The sequence below is a fragment of the Rhinolophus sinicus genome, chromosome 15 (assembly GCF_057876585.1).
Source record: "Rhinolophus sinicus isolate RSI-liver-muscle chromosome 15, RSI-T2T, whole genome shotgun sequence".
Classification (NCBI taxonomy): Eukaryota; Metazoa; Chordata; class Mammalia; order Chiroptera; family Rhinolophidae; genus Rhinolophus; species Rhinolophus sinicus.
The window spans coordinates 22,139,354-22,151,567 of record NC_142515.1 but is presented as its reverse complement, the minus strand read 5'-3'; the positions used below and the strand labels follow the sequence as shown (position 1 = coordinate 22,151,567).

General features: G+C 39.6%; 1 protein-coding gene across 1 annotated transcript in view; it reads right to left on the bottom strand.

The window, feature by feature from the left end:
• ARL3 (ARF like GTPase 3) overlaps nt 1-12,110 on the bottom strand; it is a 34,545-nt gene extending 22,435 nt beyond the window's left edge. Inside the window, exons 1-3 of the mRNA XM_019725015.3 lie at nt 11,965-12,110; nt 5,740-5,883; nt 1,665-1,781 (exon numbers count right to left, since the gene is read on the bottom strand). Coding sequence (XP_019580574.1) covers nt 1,665-1,781; nt 5,740-5,883; nt 11,965-11,967 — 264 coding nt within the window. The 5' untranslated portion in view covers nt 11,968-12,110. The remainder of the gene's footprint in view (nt 1-1,664; nt 1,782-5,739; nt 5,884-11,964) is intronic.
• Nucleotides 12,111-12,214: the final 104 nt, after the last annotated feature.

Genomic DNA, 12,214 nt, shown 5'->3' with positions numbered 1-12,214 from the left:
GAAGGGACTTACTAGCCACTGAAGTGGGGATATCAAATAGGTAACTGGATATACATGAGACTGAGCTCCAGGTTGGAGATAACACTTTGGGATTCACCGGCGTGTGGGTGGTGACTAACACCTTGAACTGGATGGTCACCTAAACAGTGACTTAGAGAAGAAAAGCACAGGCCTGAACTCTGGGGCACTCCAACCTTTGGAGGTTAGGAGACAACGAGATCGAGGAGGAGTAGCCAAGGAGATGGCAGGAAAATCAAGATAGAATGGTATTCTTGAAGCCAAAGAAGGCCAGTAGCTCACGGACAGCATGACCCACTTTGTGAAATGTGCTGTTAGGTCAAGTAAGATGAGTACCGACAACTGAACCCTGGGCTTAGCAATGTGGGATTCCCTGTGAGTCTGAATGGAGGGTTCTGCGTGACTGGAAGGAGAGCAAGTGAAGGCAGAGAGTACAGAAAACCCTCCTAAAGAGTTTTGTTGTAAAGAGAGGCTGGGGCATGGGATAGTAAGTATCTGGAGGGGGATGTGCTGTTGGGATAAGAGTTTTTGTTTTTAAACAAGAGAAACTACAGGACGTGCGCATGCTGATAGGGATAATCCAGTAAAAAGAGACACACGGGAAGCAGCAGCAGAGTGAAGCTGTTCGAGATGCAAGATGATTCCTACTGGTAATGAAAGTATTGACATGGCTGATATTATCGCAGTTTATTGTCTATGGTCATAATTGAAGTAAATGCACATTTTCAGTTGGAGGTTAATGAAAATAATATGCAATTTTCCCCCCAAGTTTATGAGACCCCTTGGTTTTAGGGTATGCTCATGAGCGTTGAGTGGTTAAGGTAAGATGGATGACGAGATCATTGGAGGGAAGGAGTGGGAACTGAGAGGCTGAGGTGTTGGAGAAATCATGTATGTGGACAGGGAAATCTCTAAGAATTTTGAAACAGTAGTCCTAGAGAATGTGACAGTGAGCTGGGAGCTGACATCTCAGCCTCTGCCTGAACAAATGCCACCGGAGCCAGGGAATCCCCAATGTATGAGGCAGCTTCTTCTAATGCTGGACAGTTACAATGATAGGAAACTTCTTTTTTATTCTGAGTTAAACTCTACCACCTAATACCCCCAAACTGCTTCTTGTCCAGTCCTTTAGAACTACTCATAATGAGGCTAATCTCTCTGACTTAAGATAGTTCTTCAAGCAACTGGATACAGTTCCAAGGGTCTGCTGTTTCAGGAAGGACATTGTTAGGTCTTACAAAATGTTTGTAAGACCTTATACATCATTGTTTCCAGGACTTTCATTATCTTGGTTGCTCAGTTTGGGATACAATTGATTTGTTGATTTCCTTGGGATGACAGAGTCAGTAGCACGGTCTTCTGACTTCCCTTCTGCTGTTCAAATCACTGTGGTAATTAATAAGTACTTTATTTGCCAAGGTGGGTGTGGGTACAACATTGTAACTGAGCGACAGCAAAACATCTTATACCAGTTATACAAAGATGTTTCTCCCTCACAATCTGGAGCCTCTTGCTAGCCCTCAATTCATAGTGACTAATGTTATGGCAATGGAATTGTTGACAAGAAAGAAAATTACAGTGTTAATGTTCCTACCAAGACAGAAAAAACACACACCATCAATTAATGCATCAGAAGGAGTACTTACAAGAATGTCAGTGTTTTCAAAATAATTCCTCCAGTATGGTCTGATTTTCCTCTGTCCACCAATGTCCCATACATTCAGTTTAAAACCTTGTGACTGTACACTTTTGATGTTAAACCCCTGCAACAGAAAGAGGCAAAAACACCAAGTTTTATTAAGCTTTGAGATCATAATTCTGACAAAGTTACATTTAACAGTTATGTTATTTATTAATTCTGAGGTATTCTGCCATATGTGACACTGGTAATACTGAAAACAGTTTGCTATGATAGGGAAGAAAGAAATGTAATTTATACATGCTTAACTTCATTCAGGTTGTGGAGCCAGTGTTAATAATATCATGGCTAACACGACTCTTGCTATAATGAGTACACACACACACACACACACACACACAAACACACACACACTACTGTTGAGGACAATTTGGTATCAGAATAGCTCTGATAATAGAGACCACACCCCATCCTCACGATAGTAAGTAACAAAAAACAGGCCGAACAGAACAAATGCTAAACTTAAAAAGAGGCAAGAGCTACAATCTGGAAGACTGGATTCTTTAGCAGTAGCTCAAAATTAAAGAAATTTCCTCATATGGATTAATTGGGAAAAGGAAGGGGCTGAACTCTGGACACCATCGGGAAGCTTGGCTTGTCACTGGAGTAGTATCAGCCCAGTGAGGAAAGTTGGGCCTGCTCGAACAGCATATTCCAACTCTGAAGTGGAGCCCTAAATTACAGGAAGTGATGAAAACAAACAAGAGGGCATTCAAAACTGTTCTTTAACAGGTATCTCTGATGAACTTGAAAAGAAAGTATTCATTTTTAGGACAGTTACTCAAGGTGGAACCTTGAGGAAGGTGAGCAAGTCAGGGGCAGGTAGAATTGTGAGCTGGGAGTTAGTGTGCAGAGAGACATATTAATAAGACCTTTGGGGTTTGGAGAGAAGGCATTTCATGAACAAGAACAACAACAACAAAAAAATCTTCTTGCAAAAATGACATAGCGAAATCAGGATTTGAAAAATCCAACCAATAGCATGCTACCATAGTAGTGTAGTTTCATCCTGAAGTACTGGAGTTCAGTGGGTCTGGGGATGTCGCCATAAATGTTTGCTTCATGTGGCAGCTCGCCAACACGATGCCTAGCACAGAAGGACAAGGCACAAGGCAATGGAGAAGGAACACTACCACCCAAATCCCCCTGAGGATAAACAGTCCCTAGAGGATCACTGCGGATGACGCTGACCATAGCTCCTCTAAAACGCCAAGGACTGAATAAATCAGAAGTTTAAGAACTCTAAAGGGAAGTGGCTTAAGCTTATTGTAAAAGGCTGCTTCACTGTGACTCATTGACAGAACCACTTGCGTGTGCTTAAAAATTTTATACTTCACTGCAATATTAACTGTCAAATCCAGTAGCATCAAGTCCTTCTAAAATGAAGCAGGGAATAAACAAAAGTTAATCCCGGAATTCAACCATATGTATCAACTACCTTAAAATTCTGTAAGTCATCAGACCCAGCCAATCTAAGAAATTAGTCTAAGGAAATAATAACGGTGGGTACAAACATTTAGAGATTTGTATTGCATAAGTATATACATATATAACAATATATAAAGATGTTCAAGATACATTAAGAGAAAAAGGTCATACAAAAACAGCATATTCTCTAAGCCTTTTTAGTTTTTATTTTAAATATACTCCTAAATGTTAATAGTAGTTATGTCTGAATGGACATTATAGGTGATTTCTAGTTTCTCAATTTTACTTATTTATACTTTCTAAATCTATAATGAGCATCGATTACTTTTTCTAATATAAAACAAAAACACAATAAAAGTTTATTTTTAAAGACTGTGAAAACTTGACGTAACATAATAGGAGTCATCTATAACACATCAAACAAAGCCTGAAAGTTAGAACTGGAACTTTGGGCCCATAACTTTGAGTTCATTTCCATGCTCACAGTGTAGAAGTTCTATTTTACTGGTGATCTTGACAGGCACAGCCTATCATTCATCCCCCACTCTCCCCAAAAAACCCCCCACAAAACCAACTAGCTTTCCTTTTTCCGGCAGAAATTCCGACACACTAATATGTGTTTCCAGCCCTCCTAGGCTAGGCGACTGTAATTTGCTCCTCACTAGGCTATACATTCAATTTGTTAAGAAGCTGTAGAACTGCTCATTTCATTGCAGCTGAAAAGACTTTTTTGCAGAGTTTTGAATCAGTAAGACTCCTAGGTCGTGATGTATATATATATACGTACTAGCACAGCCATTCAAACCTGATACCAAGCTCTTGCCGTGGTATGGTGATAGAAAATGCCAAATAACCCTGGTTTTGCTGAAACTACTAATGCTCAGACACGTTAAAGTGACTAAGACCAACAGGGCTGTCCCTAGTTAGGAAACCCAAAGGCTTGGTCAGAGGTCAAGCTTTCTCAGGATTTCCTACAGGAAAGGAGGTCTAAAGAAGCTGACTAGAGTTCTTCCCACCTGGACTTGTCTTTCAACTTCTACACGGTGAGCACCACCATTGCCTTATCTTTTGTGTTTTGCTTGCTTAGCCTTAGAAAAGAGGAGGGTTGATGAGGTTGGATTAAAAAATATAGGTGGGGCCGGCCTGGTGGCTCAGGTGGTTACAGCTCCATGCTCCTAACTCCGAAGGCTGCCAGTTAGATTCCCACATGGGCCAGTGGGCTTTCAACCACAAGGCTGCCAGTTCAACTCCTCGAGTCCGCAAGGGATGGTGGGGAGCACCCCCTGCAACTAAGGTTGAACACGGCACCTTGAGCTGAGCTGCCACTGAGCTCCCGGATGGCTCAGTTGTTTGGAGCACAGGCTCTCAACCACAAGGTTGCCAGTTCAATTCCTCGAGTCCCACAAGGGATGGTGGGCAGCGCCCCCTGCAACTAAAAATCAAACATGGCACCTTGAGCTGAGCTGCCGCTGAGCTCCCCCGGATGGCTCAGTTCCGGATGGCTCGGTTGGAATGCGTAAGGTTGCAGGTTCGACTCCCGTAAGGGATGGTGGGCTGTGCCCCCTGCAACTAGCTACGGGCAACTGGACCTGGAGCTGAGCTGCGCCCTCCACAACTAAGACTGAAAGGACAACAAGTTGAAGCTGAACGGCACCCTCCACAACTAAGATTGAAACGACAACAACTTTTTTGGATAAAAGGCCTGGAAGTACACACTGTTCCCCAATAAAGTCCTGTTCCTTTCCCCAATTAAAAATAAATAAATAAATAAATAAATAAATATATATATATATATATATATATATGTAATTTTTAAATTTATTTTAATTTTAAAAATTCATATATATTTGTATTTATTAAGTCTGAAAAACACACACTAAAATATTAACAGTGGCTTTTCTCATAGTACTCTGGTTTTCTCCTTTATACTTTCTCCGTATTTTCTACACATTATTAAATTTTTTTTTTTTTTTTAAGGAGGGCACAGCGCACAGTGGCCCATGTGGGAATTGAACTGGCAACCTTGGTGTTATTAGCACCATGCTCTAACCAACTGAGCTAACCGGCCACCCCCTACATGTATTTATTTCATAACTAGAGAAGATAAAGCTATTTTTAAAAAGTAATCACTTAGATTGGAGGGAATTGATTATGTCTTGACATATATATATTTGAATTATTTAAAAAAATATAAAATATACACAAAATTAAATTTACAATTTTAACCATTTTTAAATGTACAGTTTGGTGGCATTAAGTACATTTGCACTGTTGTGCAACCATCACCTCCATTCACCCTTAGAACTTTTTCATCTTGTAACGCTGACTCTTTGTGCCCATTAAACAATAAGTCCCCATTCCCCCCTCTCCCCAGCCCTTGGTAACCATTATTCTACTTTCTATGAATTTGACTAAATATCTCATATGAATGGAATCTCTCATAGATTTTTGAAATCTTAGGTTATTTTTAAACTATATAGACTTTTCTCAATAACAAACCTTAGAAGTGGATAAAACTATATTTCCCATTTTGTCTTTTGCTATTATCATCTTCCATGTGTCCCACAAGCATTTGGGACCAAGACAGTCCTCACCTGTGTAGGTGTGATGTGGCTGATGTCTTCAGATGCAAGTTGCTTCAGAAGAGTAGTCTTACCAGCATTATCCAAGCCCAGGAGAAGGAGTCTCACCTCCTGGTCTGGTGCACTTTTCAATTTGCGCAAAATTGAGAGTAAGCCCTTGAACAACCATGAAGAAGAGAGATTACTTTTGGGGTACTGACTTTGATATTACTGAACATCAGAACATCTTCTCTTTGAAAAAAGTTCTTGGTTGTGGAGAGCTTAGTTATTATTATTTCCACTCTAATGTCATTTATTCCATTTGCTTCCCCGTTCTGAGTTTTGGTAGAAGTAGGTTAGTAAATTCAGCAACTTAATAAATAGCATGGCTTATTCCTCCTATCAATCCAGCTTAGCAGTCACCCCAAATCTCCTGGAAGTATAAACTACTACCCAACTTGGGTTCCTAAAGCCCTTTATACAAACTCCGCGTATAGCACTCATCATATCAGACTATAGGTAACCGACTTTTGTATTTTTCTCCTTTACTAGAGTGAAGTTTCCTATGGGTAAGAATTACATCTTCTGATTCTCACATGCCTGGCACTTATTAGATTGATACTACCGTTTCCCCCCGAAAATAAGACCTAGTTGGACCATCAGCTCTAACGCATCTTTTGGAGCAAAAAGTAATATAAGACCCGGGTTATATATTATATTATATAAGACTGGGTATTATATTATCTAAGACTCGGTATTATATTATATTATACCCGGTCTTGTATATTAAAATAAGATTGGGTCTTATATTAATTTTTGCTCCAAAAGACGCATTAGAGCTGATGATCCGGCTGGGTCTTATTTTCACGGAAACACGGTAGATAATAGTTGTTGAATTAAGTAGAATTAACCACCTAAGTTAACGCAAGATTTAAAGGTGCTATACAAATAGATACAAAAGTTGTATAAAATTGTATCTGAGCTCTCTGTTTAAGACTTTATTTCAGTTCATGTTTAAGACTTCATCATTCAAAATACTCTACCATCATCTAACTCTCACAAGACCCTAACAGAACAATGTACAATATGGATTATCAGTTTTTCAGATGAAGAATCTGATACAACAAGAGAAGTTAGGGAATTGTAAAAGTTACTCATGAAGCAAAAAACATCAAAATTTAACCACGGTATTTTTGACTAGTAACCTAATATTTCTGTTTCTTGGTTTTACAATTACTGTTTTTTATGGATGGAAGTAAACCATGTTGCTTTTTACCTAGGAACTGAAAAAGTCTTATAAGACTTGTTCAGTCCTGCAGCTGACACTCTTGTTCCAATGAGGCATGGTTACAACAAGACTCAGAGTCCCAGAGTTTAAAGGACATATAATCAAATCTCCTAGCCCAAGCAGAAATTCCTTCAAACTGAGTCTTAGAGCTATATAAAATTGTTGTATTTTTTTTATCTGCATCGCACCAGGTAATAATTCACACCAGTCTGTTCACTAAAATCAAATAATAATTCTGTGAAACAATTCTCAACAACTGAGTCTTTGGACAATGAATGCAAATATGCCTAATTATTAAGAACTCCTTTCTCCTTAGAGACTCTTTGATTACCACTCCTAGTACTGGATTTGTACTGACTTGTTAAGGACATTAACTTCTATATGCCTCACATTTTTCCAGCAATAAAAGGGAACGTTTGGTTTAAGACAGAAAGACAAATTCTATACCAAAAGATTTGGGGAAGAGAGGCTGAATAGATCTGAAACAAACAAAAAGGATGAAGACAGACAGGTCTTTTTAAAGCACATTTCTTTCGTTTTCATCTTATCTGGCCTTGAATACTTTGACACCGTTCCTTTTTAAAACTATATTTATGAGAAGTCTCCCTGGCTTCTGCTGGCTACATTGCAATCACTCATTTATAATACCACCTTTCAGAACAGTTAAAATTAGAATTCTGCAATCCTCCGGGGACAGGTGATAAAAAAAGGCTAAGAACACGGAAAACACATTGTCCTACTCCTGAGTTCCTGATGTCCTCATTACCTTTCTAATAAAACTCTAAAACAACTAGAATTTATCATATTAGTATATTAAACGACAGTAGAAGTACAGCTCTTCTCATGCATTATCTATTAGCATAGAAATTGTGAAGGAAGGTCTGTTTTCTATAACATTTTCAAGGTTCAAATGAATGTTTTAGGTTTTTCCTCATATGTCTCTTCTTTTGAAAAATCAGTAAATAAAAATACTGCATTCTGCAAGCTGAGACTTTTTTACATACTCATATTTGAAATTAAAGAATTAAAAGAAAAACGTAATTTTTATTCATTTTAAAAGGAGAGAAGCAAAGCACAGATAAGAAAGAAACCATTTTAACTATAGCCAAACTTTATTAACCGAATGGTATAAAAATCAAAACTTCTACATTTCTAATGAGTAATTTTCCTTGTTGGGAAACAATGACATCACCTGCTTCACCTGTAAGTGAAGTTACAGAGAAATGGAAAGTTCAGCTAATATTTTCTTCCAAAAAAATGATGAATAGCGTCTCAAGCATAGTCTAGGCGAGACAAATGCAAATACAATACAGCATCATATTAACCCAACTACTGAAGACAGAGGATCACAGGATTATCAGGGTTTGCTAAATAGGGAAGAGGATATTTATAGACATCAGGGTTCAGCCTAAAAGGTACAAAGTAAGCTGATTTAAGAGGCTGGAGGAAAGACAGCAAAATAAGTCTATTCTATGCTTCTATTCATATATGTGTATGTATATATATATATATATATATATATATATATATATATATATATTCATCCTACATTTTAAATGTCAAATGAAAGAAGGCAGACATTAGAAGTTAATTTTATTATGGAGCTAAGTTTTGCAGTATAAATACAAGGGAATCGATTTTTAAAGTATATTTCTGGTCACAATATTCATCCATCCATCCATCCATCATTAAATACCCATAATGTGCCCCAAATATAACAGTGAGCAAAACAGATATGACCTCAATGTATGATCTGTACTCCTTGTGGCATTAAAAATCAATTTAAGAAACAAGAACTTTAGTTAACTGTAGATTGTGTGTCATCAGCATGTGTGTATACAAGTTATCTGCACCCTGGTGGACAGAAGTGGTCTGGCTCAGCTACAAAACATTTAAACAAACTTTTCTACAGGCAAATCGTGAATAGATGTGCTATTTACTCTAGACATTTTATCTGCCTCAAAATCAGCTTCAATTCAACTACTGGCAGAAGTATGGTGCACCGACTTAAAATGACACAAACTAGGTCTTTCAAAGAAACTGGTACGGTACGGGGGAAAAGAGGATGTGTTCGCATACGGAAAAACTACATGTGGCTATGAGAAGCAGCTAAAATTTAAACATCAAAATTAGTAAACCAACTGTCAAGTACATGCACTCTGTATAACTAGTTTAAATGGAACCGACTTCAATTTATTTATACCTCTTTAAACTAACAAAAAATTGGTGCTGCCCAGTGAGACGTTATTAATTTTCAGGAACGCCTCTAGTTTTGATACAGGGAACATCACCCAAACTGTCTTCTTTCTCCTCATCTCTATACTAAATAAATACAATGTTTCCTGAGGAACAAAATACGGGCATCTCTTCAGAAAGCATGGGTTCCCACTTCACTAGAGTCCTAATGAAAAAAACATTGCAGGCTTTAGAGTTTCATAGACTTGCAGTCGATTTCCCTATATGCGTAACACCAGGCATAGTTAGTTATAGAAAAATGGGAACAATACTTATATCTTAAGAAAAACTCTATGAAAATTAAATATGTAAAGCAGGACACATAGTAGGCACTCAAGACAGTAGTTGTGTGTTTTTTGTTTTTTTACTTTTCACTGAACATTTTCTGATCAGAAAGCATCACCTTGGGAACAATATTCAAATGTTGAACATGCTTGATAACTACCACTAGGTTCATATATGTAGAAAGTACTCCATAAGTAATTCCTGAATGAAGGAGTGATATATTAAATAACAATGATTAGTTATGTACTGAAATTATTGTCATCTTAGTATTTCACCAACGACTTGGTATTATAAGGCAGGGGTAAAACTGCTGATGCTAAATGTTCAGAGAAACCAATGGGTTTTGTTGCAGTATTACGAACTAAAAAAAAAATAATAAAATTATGTCACAGCTGAGGGCTTAAAAAAACACACAACCCCCCCCCCCCCCAACAAAAACCTGGGACTTACTCTTCAGTTGTACAGTTCTCAGGGGGGCTTATGGGTACCAGATGTAACACACTTTATCATACCGCTGGCCATTTAAATTCCATGTTCTACTTTCCATTCTAAGAATAGCTCACACTTTTGAAGATAGAGAAAAAAATGTATTTTGGAAACCAGATAAAGAATCCAGAATAATTTGTCCTAATTTCTTATTGTTCATTTTAGAAAAAAAGAAAAAGAAAAACAAAATCTGTCTTGATCACTTAACATAACAGTTGTATACAACAGTGTTGTGTACATTGTCAATTTGTTGTATACAGTGTCAATTTGCACCTGGAAACATAAGCAGTGGTTAATTTATTGTGGCCTGTAATTATAAATTAAACAATCATGAAATTATACTCGTACAGTCCACTTAATTGATAAACAAACTGGGAAAAGTTAGGTTATTCTCATGCATTTCTCATTTATGATGACATCTAATTCTGTTGGTTTGGCATGCCTTTTTCATTTCAATTGTAGTTATTTTTCTGAGTAAATATTTATATTTATACTCATTTTTGTGGAGAAAAACAGCCTTTAAATGGACAGACAGCTCATGTATACACGATTAATAAAAAGAAAACATGTAAAAACTTGTTTAGCCTGAGGTTAATAAAACTGCAATGTAGTAAGAGTGAAATGTGATTGGCAACTTCGGATCAAATAATTCTACTTCTTCAACAATTCTTTTTTTGTCCTATCAAAATTTACTCATTGGATAATCTGACCAAAGGTACACATATTTTTTCCTTGTGGACTTCTAGCTTTTTCTTATTTCATAAATCATTAGAAGTGGTCCAGCATTTCTAAAAGTCAAAAAGGAACTGGGGGTAGGGTAGGGAAGTAACTAAGGTGGAGTGCTTGCTCTTTACAGTTGGTAAGCCAACAAACCTGCTCTAAATGCCTCAAAATCAATTTTTCTTCTCTTGCTCTAAAACTCAATTCCGTTTTTTTTAGCGGCAACTATAAGTTTACTGATAGATTCCAGTAATACTCAATTCCGTTTTAACACCCTCCAACTAACTTCACAGAAATCAACAAAGAACAAACCTGCCACACATCATAATTTAGAGTTTGGGAAAGCTTTCATTAGGTCTGACAGGGAAAAGGCTTGCCTGAAATTGATGGCCACTCTCCAGTTTCAATTTCCCAATTCCTTTTTAGTTTGGAGACCTTAAGCTTAGAATGGTTCTGGTGTAGTCATATGCAAAAGAAGGCTGCAACAGGTTCTGAAGGAAATATTAGGGACCGGGCAGCAAATCTGCTTCCATCAACATGGATATTTGAACGGAAGATTGGTCATCACCATCCATCAGCCCTTGCAGAACCCTCAGCAAATAAATAATTCCGGACTGCAGAAGTACACCCGCCACGCAGACACCGAGGCGGCGTAAAATCTACCACGCATCTCTTTCAAGAGGCGCACGTTTTATGTGTCCAGGGATTTACACCCCTCCCCCCAGAGACCCGCACAACGAGGAAGGGGAGCGCTAGGCTACCATCTCCCGTGGTACCGTCAGGGCGACCGCAAACGCAGTAGCGCTGGCCTTGCTTCCCGCTTCTGGCCCGCCCCTGGCGGAGGACCCCACTTTTCTGCGGCGTAGGGAGGCGGGTTCCCTTGGAAGATATAAGCTTGCGTGCGGAAGCTGCTCTTCGCAGCCCCTCGGATCCGCCCGCATCCCAGCTCCCCGAGTAATGATGGAGCCCCGACTCCGAGTGGGGACAGCCACGCACCCTTCCAGCCCTTTCCCCTGTCTAGGGATCCGTTGCAAGCCCACCTTCCTCCCCAGGCCCAGGTCTCCCTCCAGGGCCCACACCTTCCGGGCTCCCTGCCGTCCCCCGAAACCAATCCTGGACCCAGACAGCAGGCTGAGCGCCGTCCTATTCCCTCCTTGGCTTTAAGCGCAGTGCCCCGCCCTGGGCCTGGGGACGGGAGGGGGGTGACCGACCAGCTCCGGAGGGGCCCAAGCCCCTACACTCACCATCCTCCCGCCGAGTCCCACCTCCTCCTCCTCCTTCTCCTCCTCCTCCTCTTGCCTCCCCCGTTACCAGGGGCAACTCCTGCGGCACCGCCCCCAACGTCTCTTGCACGCACAGCGGAGGATCAAAGCAGCAGGACGGGGCGGGGTCCAGCTCCGCTTTCCCTCAAGTGCGCAAGCGCGCCAAGGTGCCCGCCCATTGCGCAGGCGGGCTGCTTGAGAAGCAGGAGGTGGCTGCGGGCTTGTAGAGACC